Here is a 17943-nt window from a genome sequence, read left to right on the forward strand (position 1 = left end):
GACCTCATTTGAATTCAATGATTTAATTTTGTTTGGACTTGTTGTTTAACGTTAGATTCCTGCCAGATGTCCCAATTAAAGCAGAATATAGAAAGGTTACAGAAAATAATCTGCTACCTGTTGGATCCAAAATTTGATTGGAGTGGACCTACTGTACACTGCAGTGAGCCCAGTGGAGTCTCCACACCACCCTGTATCACGGTCGAGTTACAGTGCTGTGAGCCCAGTGGAGTCTCCACACCACCCTGTATCACGGTCGAGTTACAGTGCTGTGAGCCCAGTGGAGTCTCCACACCACCCTGTATCACGGTCGAGTTACAGTGCTGTGAGCCCAGTGGAGTCTCCACACCACCCTGTATCACGGTCGAGTTACAGTGCTGTGAGCCCAGTGGAGTCTCCACACCACCCTGTATCATGGTCGAGTTACAGTGCTGTGAGCCCAGTGGAGTCTCCACACCACCCTGTATCACGGTCGAGTTACAGTGCTGTGAGCCCAGTGGAGTCTCCACACCACCCTGTATCACGGTCTAGTTACAGTGCTGTGAGCCCAGTGGAGTCTCCACACCACCCTGTATCACGGTCGAGTTACAGTGCTGTGAGCCCAGTGGAGTCTCCACACCACCCTGTATCACGGTCGAGTTACAGTGCTGTGAGCCCAGTGGAGTCTCCACACCACCCTGTATCACGGTCGAGTTACAGTGCTGTGAGCCCAGTGGAGTCTCCACACCACCCTGTATCACGGTCGAGTTACAGTGCTGTGAGCCCAGTGGAGTCTCCACACCACCCTGTATCACGGTCGAGTTACAGTGCTGTGAGCCCAGTGGAGTCTCTACACCACCCTGTATCACGGTCGAGTTACAGTGCTGTGAGCCCAGTGGAGTCTCCACACCACCCTGTATCACGGTCGAGTTACAGTGCTGTGAGCCCAGTGGAGTCTCCACACCACCCTGTATCACGGTCGAGTTACAGTGCTGAAAAAGAACGGGCTGCTCTGAAGATAATATCACACTGTAGGTCCGGCAAACTGCGCTTGTGTGTGTTGTAGGGAGAAGCAGGTGCATTTGGACAGCCTGCAAGCTGTGGCCCAGGCACAGGGGCTGGATCCTCGCGAGAGGCGCAGGCTGCGGCAAGGAGGAGACCCTCACTTCAGCAAAGTGCAGTGAGTAGGCCTCCACAGCAGGTCGAGGCCCTCTTCTCTCGTATCCCTTTCACAGCTGTTCCTTTTTCTTATTTCACCCATCCATCTCCTCACCCCTTCCTCCAATTCAGGGCTGAGCCAGAGCCTATCCTGGCAAGTAACGGGCACAGGGCAGGGCACATCCTGGGCAGGACGCCAGTCCATCACAGGGCAGACACACGAACACACACCCTCGCACCAGGGCCGATTTTCCCAGTAGCCACTTCACCTACCAGTATGCCTTTGGACCGTGGAAGGAAACCCCGGGTCTGGAATTGAACCCAGGCCGCATTTGGCATTTAAGGCAGCAAGTATGATTAAAAAGCAATTGCAATAAGTTACACAAAATGTATGTAAAAATTCAACAAGACTGATACAACTCAACTCTTTTGCATCACATTTTTGCATGGATGCTAGAACTGAAGTGTTTTTATAGTGCCTTTTAAAGCAATCTGTAAAGTCCATTTTTATATCTGTTTTATATCATGTCGAAGGCACCCAAGTGTACAGGCATTTCCTCTAACGAGACCTGACTCTGCTGCTTGTTACAATGACTGACAGACTCAGTCCTAAATTGGAGTATTGGAGTACTGTCAGACTTCCTGTGTGTTAGAACTAAAATCCACTACCCTGGGTGTGAAGGACAGATTTTAGTGTATAATGACAGTTTTCTTATAGAAAGCTCTAGAGCTGAAGCAAAAACATTTTTAATGAAAAAAAATAAAAGAAATTAATCACCCTCCCTCGTCTATAAGAACTTGTGCATGGGAAGTGATAAACTCCCCTGTATTAGCCCTAGAGATTATGAGATCACCATAATCAACAGTTCTTGATTGCCTGCAACTGGATCTGTACCATTATTACAGTCTTTAAACAAAAAACGTATTTTCTTATGTCAGATTATTTATTATTTATTTCAGTATTGTGCACACATTCATGCATTAGTTTCACATTCTTACATACTGTATAGTGTAACATACTTTATTCAACCCGATATGCTTTCTATATCATTTAAGACTACTATGTGCGTTCTCCATTTTGTGTCCTATAATGCTTTAAGTTGTTAAAAGTTTTTTTTTTTCACTTAAAAAGTGAACATTTAAGGTGACATCCTGGCAGTGCCAGAATTAGGGTGTGTTTTTGTGGCAACATGTGTCTAAGAAATTTCTTAGAAACTGTTTGTAAAGCACAATAAAGGCTTACTAAAATGATAGAAAACCACAACTCGGCCAATGTTTATCAATTGTTTTATAACAGCTAACATAATGTTTTAAAAGTTTATATCCCATTAAATACATTTCATATACTGTATCTCCATGTTCACATGGCCAAAAGCCTGCACTTAATCTTCCATTCATCTGAATCCCAGCTGACAGCAACAGTGCCAGCATCTGGTGGACAGAGCTGCCCCTGAGGTGCAGAAAACAAATTCCTTTTAAAATACTTTTAAAGCATAAATCGTCTGTACTTCCACACAGGGTTTACAAGATTAGAAAAAAAGGCTATAGGCCATTTTCTTAAACAAAATATTGTATATGTTCCAGTTTGTTTGGTGTTGCTATTCCATCTGCTTACTGAATAACACATTCATAAATCTAAAAGATGGTTTGCATGTATGCAGGATTAATGCTGTCATTTTCTCTTACAAATACATCACATACAGTATGGTGCATGCATATGAATGAAGCAGATATAAAAGGATTTCTGCTTATAATGTTCTAAGCACTCCCATTTTGAATGATTGTACTTTCTGTGGACCATAGAGGTTCAGCCAACAGGTCAAGTCACAATAGGATATTTTACTGCATACAGTATATGTATGTAGATCTTTTCTCCCTTCTATAATTTTGAGAAATAGGTTTGAGATACACAAGACATCTAATAACTAATTTAATCCATTACCTAGCCAGCACACTCAACCGTAGCAGCAAGCATAGCCAGTTTTAAGATAGACAATTGTTTTTAAGCTGATTATCATCACAGCTTTCTACATTACTGGTTTTGCAACTGTACAAAATAGGCTTCTAATTGCTTTTATGCAAAGCACTCCTGCTGTAAACAATTAATGCAAACAATCTTTATTACATTAAAGGATAAAATGGTTTTGGGTTCCAGGAGAACAGCCATTGCAAGTGAAGTTCAATTAACCAGCGATCAGTAAGCCCACCTGGGTTGTGATGATAGCAAATACAAATCCTTCAGCACTGATAGCACTGTAATGTATAGAAGATTAATCTAGTTTCATTGGTATCACATGAATTCTGGACCAGAATTGTTCTGAAAGTACAGAAACTTCAGGCAAAATCTTTTAGCTGGCTTGTTTTCCTTCTATAGCTGTCCTGTACAACTGCATTCCTTCTTACATCTGCCATTCCTTTATACTATTAGCAAACTAATCAAGAACAAAAAGCCTTGCTCTGTAATAATTAGACCTGTTGTTTGAATTGGTGTTTGTATTGAGTCTGCTTTTTAATTAAAAATCGAATTAAAAGATTAATATTTGATCATATAATTAATATACATTAACATTTTTTCATAGGAAAAAAATTACAAGAAAACAGTTTCAAATTTATTTCTAAAGCCCCATTAAATCCCGTTTCAGCAGCATTCCTAGGAACTATTAAGCAGTGCCAGAATATTATTTTATTATTATAATCTTTCTAAATACTGAATCTGATACACACTCATAGCCTTGCACTATAATGCCTAGCGAAGAAAATGAAAGAAAGAGAGCTGTGCTCTAAAGCGAAAGTCGAATTGAGAACTAATGGATATTGGAGAGAGTTTAGAGAGGGTTGTGGCCCCTCAGAAACCTAAAACATCATGTGACAAGACTGGCATGAGTAACATGAGATGAGGTTGCAGTCTTCATAGGGCTGGCATTGTCAGGAGAAGAGAAGTTTTTTAGGGAGAACTAAAGTCTTCCCTCATGCTGTATGTACATTAACCCCTATATGCTTTGTAGGAATGCCGTGAATCAGCTTTATAAACAGAACCAGAAGAGAGCTTTAAAATCAGGACCTGAACAGGACTCAGAAGTAAGAGACTTTTTAAATAAGTTTCAACAACTGTTCTGCATGTTCTGGACTCTCACGTTTTAATTTTCTTACTACATTTTTTTCATGTGACAGGTCAGCTATAGAGAGACAGAAGATGGAACACGGGATGAAAAAGATCAAGGAGGCCCAGAAAATTCAGGTTATTGTCATTTTTTTCTCCTCTTTTACCAATAATATTGCAGCTCTGACAGAATCTCACTGTTAGGAACAGAGCTCTTTCAGACAGTCTCAGAAAACACTCAGTTTGCTCTCACATTGTCTAAAGACATGGCAAATCGTCAGACAAAAAAAGCTGAGTTTTAGATTTGAATCTGAAATAAAAGCATCAAAATCACTCATTTTAACAAAAAAATTCCTTTCGCATAATCCCCGTCTCTAACCAGAAAACAAAGTTTAAAAGATTAAATGTTTTGAAATATCTTTTAAGCACCACATATAAGAGAGGGTTTTTGTATTGTGAAAGATCTCCACTTCAATGACCATTGCCTTTTTCTCCCCAAAAAACTTCATTGCAGACTCAAACATTACTTATCTAAAGGTCCAAACAAAACAAGGGAAAATATAACCTATACAGGACGGCAACATTTTTCACTTCAATACAAACAATTACAAACAGAGAGCGAGTGGAATCACAGGGTTAGTACAGGCAGGCTGCATAGTAGCTAATTCACAAGGCAGAACGGGATTGAAATGACCTTTATCCCATCCTGGAAAAAAGGTCAATGATCTGCTTCATAGCCTGAGATAATTACAATTAACACTGAAGAGTCTGGCAAAGCTGGGCAGTGGCCGAAAGGACAAGATCACAGGTGCAATTGGCAGGAATGAGGATTCTTCACCAGGTTGTAGGCATCTAGTAGGAATGCCCCCCTAGGGCTCACACTGGAGCCATACAGGGCATGCCCTGGCAGACTATTGGAAACCTTGGTTTACACAGGTCACATTGGAAGGACTATATCCTTTATTTGTGAAATGTTCCTGCTTCCCCTTAAAGACAGTCAGGAGTCCATCTCAGAAGTTAAAATAAGTTTTTATTTCATGCGTATGGGAGTAAAACACACAGAGATGCTCACTGTATTTTTGTCAAACTTATTAAATTAGAACAGTCCTTAAATATTTTTCTGTTATCTATCATGCTTCCCTGTGCTGACCAGATTGGCTTCCTCTTCCCTATTTGCCAAACATAATATCTTTTAACACAATTGCTGACCTAGTTTCGGAGCAAGCGTTCCTATATGACATAGCATAGAAATAAATAGTTGTCCTTGTGTCCAGCAGTCTTCCATTCCAGTTCACACCAGTTGAGGACTTCTCTTACAGATACCTTTATAGCTTTCCTAATATCTTGACAGAACAAAAAGAAGTTATTCTCCCAAGTGTTCAGTGGAGAAGGTGGAGGAACTAAGGTGGACAGATGTCAAAACTGACTGCCTAGGCCCCAGAGCTCTTACTCCTGCTCTGTACACTGCAGCTCACCTAATGGAAGAAATAAATTAAGGTTAAATGGGCCTTGAAAGCTACAGCTTGCCTTTCACAGGATGCATTGGCAGGTCACTTTGATTGCCAGAGCCTAGCTGTGTCAGGCATCCCTGTGGTCTATACATTAGTAACAAGCTGCTACTGCAAATAATCCCTTCACATTTCATTTGTCCAATTCCAGCTGTTCAGGCAGTTCTTGATATTTCAGGACCAAAAATAAAAATCCTGATTGCACTGCCTTGTCTTGAATTTTCCATTACATGGTGCTGTGAACTGGATTCTGTTTAGTACTGGAAAATGCAAAAAGCAAGCAATTGTGAGAAGCAATTATTTTTGAAAGATTGCTTTGCTTTGCTTTTCCTCATGCCTTCATGTTTTTGCACTGCTTTCTTTGAAACAATGAGCACAAGCCCTGATGACAGAGACTGCAACAGTATTCATCACAAACTCTTGTGTGATCAGATATAATGAAACAACTATATTCATCATAGGTGCATGTTTGTAGATGTGCACATACAATTGAATTAAAAGCAATATGAATATAATAAACCAGAGTTCCAGTTTACACTGCCAACAAAGTTTACTACAGAAGATTGTTGAATTAAAACTAAACCTTACACTTACAAGCAGTTGGTTTGGTCTAAACTCACTTGTGTAAGGTTTTTCATTCCTCTTGGAATACCAAAGCTACAGCTAAGGTAGGCATGCAGATTGCTATATACAACTGGGCTTGTTCTCATCAATGCTTTATACTGTTGTGTGTGAACCACAGCTGACAGAGGGGATTTGGAAGGAGGTGAGGAGGAGTTTATCATGGATGATGAGCTCGAGAAGACCCTGGTTGGTTCGCTCTCTGCACTCTCAGAGGAGCAGGTCAGAAAAGTCACATACATTAATACTGTGCAAGAGTTACAGTTCCATTAAGATATATAATGTGCATTGTGCACCACATTCAGAAAAGGGCTTTTTTGTGTTTTGTAAAAGATCTCTTCTGCTGCTTCATCAATGAAAATGGTAAGACTTTCTTACTAAAACCAGAGAGCTAAAGAAGAAAGAAAGTGAATGAAAACAAAGGAAATTAAATCAAAATGTAATACTATGGAAGAGCATTAATGTAATGGAGAACAAAATAATAATTGTTTTTAAATCCAATGTTTCTTTTTTAAATGCAGTGTTATCTTGTCTAAATTCAATCATCGTTTTCTCCTTTGCGCTAATAGGCTTTCTTTTGTATAATTCCACAGGTAACATGTCTTTTTTGCTTAATATCTCCAGCTCCCAACTCTGTTACTCCTCTTTCTTTCTCCCTATTATCTTTGCAGTTCCTTACAGTCCATGACTGTTGTTCTGGGAGTAGGAAATGATCCCTTTATTACACAGTACTTCGTTTTGCTGAAGGTTCCATGCTAATGGTTTGACTGTTTCTTTGTTTTTTTAGTTTGGTCTCAGGAGAGCAGCAGAATGCATTGTCAGTACAGCTGGGAAATAATTAGAATAAATACAATACTTCTACAACTATGGATGCATCACAGAAATAAAATATTAAAGATGTGATGGACAATTTACCTCCATGGATCTATTTGGTAGGAGGGGGAATCTAGTCTTGAAAATATAAAGAACATTAATCACTTGTAGTTAGAGCAAACTGGGAGAAAAACGTACCCTGATTAGATTACAGAACTGATTTATAAACAGCAGGGTGTCAAGCTAATACATCTTCTGTAGAAGACGGAGTAAGCCATGTTATCTTGAGTGAATGACTCTGTTAGATGATCCATGTAGAAGGCAGTGCTTCTGCGAGGTTTTACTTCTGCTTGCCTTTTGAATATTTATACTCAATCCTCAGAGATCAAAAGGTTGATACCTAAAACATTGCAGTTGGCAGTTCATACAGTTCATTGCCTTTATTTATTTAAGTAAATCTATTGGCGCTTACTATGATGTAACACCGATTATTCATTTGTTGTCAGGAAGTAAAGATTTGTCTTTTCATGGAGATCTGTGCCATTAGCACCTTTCATATAGTTTTGTGCTCAAAGGAGCTGACAGGGGATTTCAGTATCCTTATACCAAAAGGGTATGAATTTTAAAAGTTTGGAAAAAAGTGAAAATATCAGTCATAGCATTCCCTGGGCCATAAATGACAGCTTTCTGCTTGGACAGAAACACAAACCTCTCAATCACAATATCTGTGGAGTCATTACCATGCACGTAAAACTATAAAGACATGAATCAAACATGCCATTTCTCCAGATTCTTTAGGTAAAAAAAAAATCCGCTTATCCAGACAATGGTAATCATGGCTGAACTTAATCACTCTCTAAAGCCTTCCTATCTGTCATTTCTTTAATAACCCTCTTCCAAAGATGAGAGACTGAATAATTTTGGGGCCAGGGTTTGTCTGCTATATAGATATGACTAATTGCATTTCCTGGGAGTATCTTCAATTAAAACTAAAAACCTTGGACATCAAAATTCAGAAAAACGTATCCGCAATGACCCCTTCTGAAGTTGTTTAAATAATGTGCTATTAAATAATCAGCATTTATAGAGCTGAATTGCCTCTAACTACAGTGTAATTTCCTTTTTTAAAATTGAATACATGCTGCTTTCTGGTTAAATTGGGAATGGAAGATTCCAATAGCTATTCACTTTTTTAAGGATGGAGTTTAAAACAGAAAGGATGCGTGTGAGATAGGGGCCTGCAGAAAAATAATTGAGGAACAAAAGCTAATAAGTGGATCCTATCTTTTTATGAGTTTTTTTCCATGGGTTTTCAACTAAAATCTTGGGAAAAATCTAAGTCACCAGTAATAACCCAATCTGCAGCGTTTATCTCCAACCCTATCAATTGAGACTGAAGGCTACCTTTAACCACATACTGATTTTTTCATATACTGTACATCCAAACTTTATCACCAATTATAAACAGCAGTTTTAATTCTTGTATGACATTTTATAAATGGGAGTTTCATGGCATAGCCAGCAGCCATATCACCCTGCAACTCACAACTGGCAACCCACTGAAGCTAAGCAGGTGTGAGCCTGGTCAGTACCTGGGTGGGAGACCTCCTGGGAAAAACTAAGGTTGCTGCTGGAAGAGGTGTTAGTGGGGCCAGCAGGGGGTGCTCACCCTGTGGTCCATGTGGGTCCTAATGCCCCAGTATAGTGATGGGGACACTATACTGTAAACAGGCGCCGTCCTTCGGATGAGACGTAAAACCGAGGTCCTGACTCTCTGTGGTCATTAAAAATCCCAGGGCGCTTCTCGAAAAGAGTAGGGGTGTAACCCCGGTGTCCTGGCCAAATTTCCAATTGGCCCTTACCAATCATGGCCTCCTAATAAATCCCCCTCTATGAATTGGCTACATTACTCTGCTCTCCTCCCCACTGATAGCTGATGTGTGGTGAGCGTTCTGGTGCACTATGGCTGCCGTCGCATCATCCAGGTGGATGCTACACATTGGTGGTGGTGGAGGGGAGTCCCCATTACCTGTAAAGCGCTTTGAGTGGAGTGTCCAGAAAAGCGCTATATAAGTGTAAGCAATTATTATTAATTATTATTATTATAGCGGGTAAGCCTCTAGGCTCCAATGGGTGGGTCATGGGTTGAAGTCCCTACTGCTGCTGTCACGCCCTCTGCAGCCAGAGGGCGCTCCTTCTCTGTCCTGTCTTTCATTTCCGGTTCTTTGCTGTCCTTCCGGTGTTGCTCTCTCCCTCTGGGACTATATATTTCCGGGTCTTGCACTCCGCCCCTCGCTCAGCATTGACGTTCGGATGTCCTGAGACCCGCCTAGCACCAGGGCGCCCCACGTCCGCTCCCTGAGGGCATAGGTTTCTATACGGCATTCCTGAACTCTTTGCACTAACGAGCCAGGGCCTTTAACCCATTCCGCCGCTACGCATATGGGTCTTTTTCCGCTCTCCTGCCTCTCCACGGTTCGTCCCGTTTTTCAGACATCCGTGACAGCTGCACCTTTGAGCACAATACTTTACCCCACTTGCTCCAGTCCACCCAGCTGTATAAGTGGGCATCAGCATGGTTGGGGTTAAGCTCGGAGATGGACTGGCATGTGGAGTCACATGCTTACTAGTGCACTTAATGCTACTGAAATCAGAGTGAGCTGTATGGCTTTATGGGTAAGGGCCTTGCCCTTATCTCACACTGTTATAGCAGGGTCATTATCCATGCCAGGACCCCTGGGATACAGAGGCTGGATCCAGGGAACTGTATGGGTTGAGATTTACACCAGATGGTGTGTCTCTGGTGGCTAGGAATCCTGATATCCATCTCCACCAGGAGACATCTTCCACATCATCTTTTGCCAACACCCACAGGATGGTTTTTAAATTGGGGCTCTCCTTATGTGGGCTTCTCCTGCTGTTGTATTCATATCAGGGATATTCGTTATCATTGCACATCTGTTAGTGCTCAGTTTTCTCTCTCATTCAACACTGTGTCTCAAAATAGGGAAATGATGCCAGTTCTTTTGTGTTCTAAAACATCTTGAAAACCCACTGGAACAGACTTGTGTCTCATTATTATTTTTGTATAACTTTACATTGTATAAGTACATGGAGCAATCACACTGTTACAATTCATGATAGGGCAAACAGAAATTAAATCTATAAGACAACAATAAGGCTAGCAAAAACTGGAAAAGCTATACAAATGCTGTGTAAACATAATGAAATAATAAGTATCCAGATAGCAGAGAAACAGAGCAATAATGTAATGTAATGGATTCCACGTTTCTATAATTATATACTACAGTGCTTGGAAAATCAGAATGTATAAAAGCTCTAGGAGGTGAAAGCCCCAGAGCACACCAGGAAAGACTCATTTTCAAAAGCCCCCCTCCCACACAGCTGCTCCACATTTCCTTTGTCCTACCTCTTATTCTTTTGCAACCACTGGCTTTTATGCTGCAGGTGCAATCACTCAGGGTTAGCTTAGGCTAATGTAATAGTTTGCATTTCTCCCTGAAATTTCATGCTTTTCCTAACGAAGAGAAGTACAATAATGGGACAGTACGGTAGGTGGACATTATTAAGCGTGTGTGGTTATGCTTCAGATACTGTGCACCACACCAGGCCTGTAAAAAATCGGAACACATTTTTTCAGTAATTTCATAAAATATTTTTGCAGTATTTACGGGAGAGATCCCCAAATGGCTAAATTTGACGTACTGCACACTAACAAAATGAATAGATTTAATGAAGCACTGAGCAACAGGAAATCTTCTACCAGCAGCTAATGTTCCTGTGCAGGGATGCCCATCTCCCCATCTCCTCTACAGCTGATAGCAGGTGAATGTTGTTTTTTTCTCTGATTGCAGAGCAGCACTCTCCGTGCCTATCAGAGCTGTTTATTAAAATTCCTGGAATCCAGCACCACAGGTCAGTCCTCAGGTATCCACTGAGTTACACTTTAAGACTCTTATAAGGTAGGTACAGAAAGAAAAATATGGGAAATTGCATTAATTGTTGGTAATGATTAATGTTTGGAAATACTGGAAAACCTGCAAACCTTTTCTTCCCTAGGCAAGTCCATGTTGATTTCTTCTGATAAATTCTTCATAACTGTGCTTCTCTCTGCTATAGTGCATAATGGTTTGATATAATTCATCACGCCAGATTATGTATGAATATACTGTTAAGATGCTCCCCTCTGTTCTACTGTAGGATTCCTTCAACATGTCCCAGTTATGTTTTGTCATGGTTTGAAACTATGCTCTGTGAAGTTGCTAAATGTAAGGCTACCTATAAACTGATTGTTTATAACTGAGGTACATGAAAATAAAAGAAAAAAGGATCCAAACTAAGTTTATTTTCTACAGTGTCCAAGTAAGCATGTTTTTTTTTTATGTCTGCCCTTCATCTTCTCAAGAAAAAAAACAATTTCCATGGTTCAATCTACAGAAGCAAGCAGCAAGGAAAATATATGCAAATTCCAGGGTGATAAAAACACTTTCAACGTACAAGTGGAAGTGGTTATCATGAAGTAAGAGGTGCTTTATGGGATCAGACCCAAAACGCTTGTGTTTTGAGATGAGAACACGAAACCTGCTGTGTGAAATACCATTATATAGGGCTTTATCCATGTTTCAATGTTATATTGGGCCACTTTGCAGTTTAAATGTAGGGCTGCAAAGGTAAATGAGACATACTGTAGAACAATTGGTACAGTAGCTCCGCTTTTCCAGCTTTTACCATAATATAAACTATGTTCACATATAAAGCCATTTACTAAAGCAGAAATCTATTATGGTGAAAGGAAGCAATGCAGACAGTGTGGCTTTTTGTTTCTCAGCACTTGCAATGCAGGCTCTATAGTTCAATCACTGAGATATGAGATTAGTTTTAGCAGCCCTTGGATGAGGGGGATGTCTGAGTAATAATACTGAGAAACATCTGGCTGTGTCTGTGTTTAAAAGCAAATCTTAATGTAATGTTCTCTTCTTTGACAAAGAAATAACAGAGTACCTTTGAATTAGAAACGTATTAGAAGCAAATTGTTTGAGCCAGCCTAAATACAGTAATATGCTAGTCAGTTTGAGATCAAGAGAACAGGAGCTGAACTTGACGAGGCAATTTCAGCAGGGCAAAATTCTAGTAGGGCTAAGCAGGTGCAAATTTTTTATTTATTCCATTACAGCTGACCAAATCTCAAAAATGCATACTTAATATGCACTTCATTCACTGGGATGCTGCTCGAAGGAACTGCAATAATGTCTTCTACACTTTAGATAGCAATAGCTATGTACCAAACAGATATTACTTTTGACACAAGTATTACTCAGGGTTCACTGATTATTGCCCCAATGAAACACAATAGATAGCATTGCAGGCTCAGACCTTTACTCGTGAAAGGAATTACTCTAAAGACCCCACAGTTGCCTCTTTCTGAGTAGGATTCATTTATCTCACCTAATAGCCAATGTGCCACAATTCCCTGAAGAACACTACAGAAAGGATGCAATTAGTGCCCTCCTTTCCTCCCTCCTTTCACTCCCTGTGCCTGAATCAAGGGTGTACAGCTAGTTTCCTTTAAAACACTGAGGATTTGAGTCAAATGAAACACAAGATTGCTGATCCAAATACAATATAATTTTGTCCATCCATTGAGATTTCCTTTACAAAAGTCATAGAGTCTATCCCTTTGATACACAGGTGTCTCAGAAACGTAATACGCCCTGCTGTAATGCTGACACTAGAAAAGAACTGAGCCTCACATTCTCCCTCCTCAGTGTGTAAACTGGCCAAGAAGACTAATTCCAGTTTTTACCACTGCAGAACTCTTCCTTGTCAAGATCTGCCAGAAAAAAATCACATTCCCTCAGCTGTGTGTTCACATAATGTTAGCTGATATGTGCTTTGCAGCTAATTTCTCCCAAGACAGAAAATTAGCTCTGAGTAAATTCAAATGCAAAAAAGATCTTTATTCTCAGAAGAAGGGAGAATTCCTCCTGCAAATTATGACACTTATGATTCACCTCATTGCAGAGTTTAGGCAACACTTTTCTCATTTACTTCATTTCTTTTTCCTTCAGATTCAAAATAAAATGATCAGTGACTATGCAGATAAAAACAACATCGCCTCATCTGTGCTGCAATAAAAACAAAATAATTGTATATAATTTTTGTAATATTTTCTCCAGTCTAACACACATTGGATAAAACTTGTAAACATTTACTGGTAATAAATATTTAAAAACTACCAAGCAGCAGTTTTAGTCCAATCTAATGTACTGTAATTGTTTTAATAAATCACAGAACAATGCCTTTGGGTGACAATAATTAGTGCATATTCTGCACTGTATTTGAATTAGATCTGTTCTTGCTATGTGACATTCATCCTTATGGAACCTGACCAAAATGCATAATACTGTGTTTATCCCTTCACAGCTCATTGAGTTCTCTCTCGAATTTGTCTGTATGTTTGAATGCAGATGATGATCAAGAAAATAGCCTCACAGAGACAAACTTGGACGAGACTATAAGTTCACTCATTGAATCCACAATCAAAGACCCTTAACGGTGAGTACAAAAAATAATGACACATTTAAGTGTTTTTTCCATTTGTTTTGGTGAGGATTTAGCCATGATTAGATTACATTTGTAGATAATAATGCTGAGAATTAAGTTTTAGTATGTAATACAATAATACAAAAGCTGTCCTGGAGATGTCACGTGCGTGTAGTAGAACTGTATGTTTCAGATATTGCAAGGGGTCTTCAATTTTCACTAGGTCCCTTTAGTGAAAACCCTTACAATATTTTTTTAAAAGTGCTTCCCCATGCTCATTCATATTTCTTATTTTATACCACCGTGTCATTTCATTTTGAGCCATCGCACCAGTTCAATTCAGGCATGTAGCAGAAGTGAGACTGAAATAAAAAATGAAATAAAAGACTGCATTCTTCTGGACCTGTTGTGCGAGCCAGAGAAGTAATCAATGCTTTTTTTCCCCACAAGTAAAACTCCAGAAGTTCATTCCATTCAGGTGGTCTTCTGTATTTTTCCAACAAACCACTTTTCCTAGAGCTGCCAGTGTTGCTATAGGAACAGGAAAATCCCACAATGTGCTTCCAGTCCTGATCATGTTATCTCTATGAACTCATTGGGGCGCCAAGAGCTAACACATACGTGAAAAATCTGAATATCACTTCCAACCAGCAAATGTTGCCAGATACTATGAGGAAACGTCAACACCAATCAAATGGAATTACACAAAGAATGGAAAGCATTCCACTTGACACTTTTCTTTTTTCCTTAACTCACATAGAACAGCTAGAGTCTAAAAGCTATTCTAAGTAAAGCTTCTCAGTCATTGAAATGATTGTGTGGTAGTTTCCACCCTTCTGAAGGCAGCAGGATTTTGACAGCTAGTCAAACATCATCACTATGTAATACTCACAAAGATGTGCAAAGAGAATCAGCGAGTTCAGATTTTTTACACTTTTATTTTAAATTTATCTCAAGCAGTAAGAATAAACCAATGTTGCTTTATGTTAAAAATCAAATGGCCATGGTACTTGCTGAATAACAGAAAATTCTGAAAGATCTCCTTTGTCAGGTGACCTCCAGAGAGATTTGCTCACTTTGCTGACCACGAAAAAGACATTGTGCAATGCACTTACTGTACAGTATCTTTTCCCTTTATCAGCTATGGACCCATAACCATAAAAGGGTGTCAATTTTATTGTCTTTTAGGCACAGAGTCAAAAATGAGTCTCAGTGCAGTTTTGAGCCCGAGATTCACCAATTAACTATACCCTTACCACTAAAAGGGTAAAAGTTAGGAAGTACTCAGCAAAAGGAAGATCTAAATGGAGTTTACAATAAAAAGTGTGGGAGGGATGACAACAGCCAAGTTCAATCTGACTCAGCTCTCAGCAATTCACAATCACTCCTGTCATTTCCTCACCTAAAACATTATCAATAATACATGTAATGCCCTTCTTCATGTCACGCATGTTTTTTTGCATCATACCTCCACCCCATCTGCACCTCTGCAGCTGCCCTTTGGTCACTCCTCACTCATGGGGGTCCCAGCCTCTTCATCCTGTGTCCAGGGGGTCAGTCCTCAGCCAAGTGTGTTAAACCAGATTTTGACTAAAATCCTCCATAATTCTTTCAGTACACTTAACCCTTGGTTTCTGTTATTCGTAGTGAAACAATTACTATAATCATGGAAGCATATAATGACAATCAGTCTACTTTAACAGTCATGATAAAACTGTAGAATAAATCTTTACCTGTCTGTGTGTCCCATTTTCTCCTCCTTATTACTAATTTTGAGACCTCTCAGCATCCTGTATCATTTTCCTGAAGCACTGATCAATATTCAGAACAAACTGAAGAAATAATTCTTTAGCCTCCTCTCAAAACCATAACAGATATTTTCACTCATGTATGCCCCTGATTTTATTCTGAAAATAATTTATGTAACTTATGTTGCACACCTGAGAAGATCCAGTTGTTTTGAAAAGTAGTGAAGCAGTAATTTTTGGGCTTTAGCCTAATTTAGAGACTGAATCAAGATTTTATTCATTTATAGGTAAGTTGGAGCATTTTTTTGCAAAGGAAAAGAGTTTCAAACACTGTCCTGCAAATTGTGTTCCTAATGTACAAAAGACCAACAGGGTGGGAGTTTTGTATGTGCTATGTTTGTGTGATGTGGCTGTTTGCAGCACATCTTTACAAATTATAAATCATTGAAAATAGATCAATACATTTAAGTATTCTATACAGTCGCTTGCAGAGCAGCCACCCAAGTAATTAGGGTCTAATTCTTTACTTCTTGTCATACACCATTGAAAAGTTAATATACTAGAGGTATGTACACCAGGACCATTTGTTTCAAACACTTTTTTAAATAAAAAAGTTTTTAAAAATGAAATATGTATGAATATATACAAATAAAATTATTGAATAGCTAAAAGTCTATTTTTAGATTTTCATCCATTTTATCTGAATGTTGTCAAGTTATATCTTAATATCACTGTATAATACTGAAGGGTTTACCCATTGGCCTAATTAGAGTACTGGAAAACCATTTTGATCTTTGAAATGGTTAAAAATTCATTTCAGACTTATTTTTGTATATTTTTGCTAGCTATATTCCTGTAGGGGGGTGGCACAGTGGTGCAGTGGTTTGCATTACTGCTTTGCAGCACTGAACCCCAGGGCTCAATTCTCCACGTGGGGTTTTATCTGTGTGGACTTTGTACTGTATGTTCTCCTGTGTTCGCATGAGTTTCCCCCAGATGCTCCGGTTTTCAAAAACACACTTGTAGGTTAAGTGGCTTCTGGAAAAATTGGCCCTGGATGTGAGTGTGCATTTCTGTGTTTGTCTGCCTGATAATGGACTGACGTCCCATCCATGGTGTACCCTGCATCACACCCATTGCTTGCTGGGATGGGCTCCAGCTCCCCCATGACCTTAAATTGGAAGGTTAAGAAGTGGATGGATGTTTTCCGCATCATGTTGGCGCAGTGGTTAGCATGGCTGTTTCACAACGCTGGGGTCCCGAGTTCAATTCCTGGTGTGATTTCTGCATAGAAATTGTCTGTTTCCATCTTGTTTGTGTGGGTTTCCTCCAGGTGCTCTGGTTTCCTGCCAGAGTCCACAGACATAGCAGTAGGATAATTGGTTTCTGGGAAAATCGGTCCTATTGTGAGTGTATGCGTGTTTTCTCTTTGTGTCTTGTGAATGACTCATAACCCATCTAGAGTATATCCTGCCTTCTGCCAATTGCTTGCTGGGATATGCTGTGGCTCCCCTGTGACCCTTTATTGGATAAAATGATCAGAAAATGGATGGATGTTCCTGTATCTGTTGTGTGCTGTAACTTGTCTCCTGAAATCTGTGTAGAATCTGTAATTTTGAAGGGCTGTGCTATTCGATTTCATTGCACCTTTGTCTGCCACCAGATAATCAGAGATCATCACTGAGCACATTAAATAATAACAGTTTTCAGGCAATTTTAACTTCATCCATATTACTTTAGGAGATGTTTTATTAATTTACCCATCCCTAATGAATTCATTGGAAGATAGCAATTAGCAAGAAAAACCTAAAACTAACGGATTCTGGTGTATACAAATCCACATTGAATTTTTCTGCCCTCTGGGGCTTGAAGGATCAACTGTTCTGACCTTATTACTTCTCCTCCGTAGTGTATTGTAAAAACAAGCTTAAAATTATTGACACTTCAGTGCGTCATAATACAATTTTTCCCTGAAGAACAAAGAGACATACATGAAGTATTGACTTCAGCTTTCATACACAGGAGAAACAAGTTATGCAAAGCTAAAGTCAAAATGCAAAACTGTTTTCTGTTGCCTAATATATTTATGTGGTTACAGAAGATACCCTTAGGAGATGTTTCTTAGCTGAGGTGATATTCAACCATATTTGTAGGAAGCTAAAAGGATCCAAACTCTTGTATATTTTTATTATTTATGCCAAAAACAATATCTAGATCTGGCTGTCTGGATCTTTGCCTAACAATAACAAAACAAATATAAAAATTCATTTTTTATAGTAGAAAGAGTTCCATGAATAATGAACTATATACAGTACATAGGTTTTAGGCAAGAGAAAGTACATATGAGCACATGCATAGTTGTGACAGAGTGCTTGTTATTTTTCTTTCTCTTACAATGAGAAATGCTCCAATATTTCCCTCTACCCTTCTGGTATGTTTGAGAGTGTGTATG

The 17943-nt window shown here is 39.4% G+C and overlaps 1 protein-coding gene across 12 annotated transcripts in view; it reads left to right on the top strand.

Annotated features, from left to right (window-relative positions):
• LOC102690035 (serine/threonine-protein kinase Nek11-like) overlaps nucleotides 1-17943 on the top strand; it is a 60186-nt gene that overhangs the window by 35379 nt on the left and 6864 nt on the right. For 10 of the 12 annotated variants that reach the window (XR_001480913.2, XR_001480912.2, XR_001480915.2 and 7 more), the window contains 6 exons: nucleotides 1046-1159; nucleotides 4143-4215; nucleotides 4309-4375; nucleotides 6488-6588; nucleotides 11055-11115; nucleotides 13668-13755. Coding sequence is in view for 7 of the 12 variants with exons in the window: in XM_015368329.2 (XP_015223815.1) it covers nucleotides 1046-1159; nucleotides 4143-4215; nucleotides 4309-4375; nucleotides 6488-6588; nucleotides 11055-11115; nucleotides 13668-13753 (502 nt within the window). In the remaining 5 variants the exon portion in view is untranslated. Of the gene's footprint in view, nucleotides 1-1045; nucleotides 1160-4142; nucleotides 4216-4308; nucleotides 4376-6487; nucleotides 6589-7153; nucleotides 8669-11054; nucleotides 11720-13667; nucleotides 13756-17943 lie in introns of those variants that run through there. The other 2 variants (XR_011182832.1, XM_015368338.2) reach the window with 2 other exon arrangements.

Source organism: Lepisosteus oculatus, chromosome 20, assembly GCF_040954835.1.
Source record: "Lepisosteus oculatus isolate fLepOcu1 chromosome 20, fLepOcu1.hap2, whole genome shotgun sequence".
In the NCBI taxonomy this organism is placed as follows: domain Eukaryota; kingdom Metazoa; phylum Chordata; class Actinopteri; order Semionotiformes; family Lepisosteidae; genus Lepisosteus; species Lepisosteus oculatus.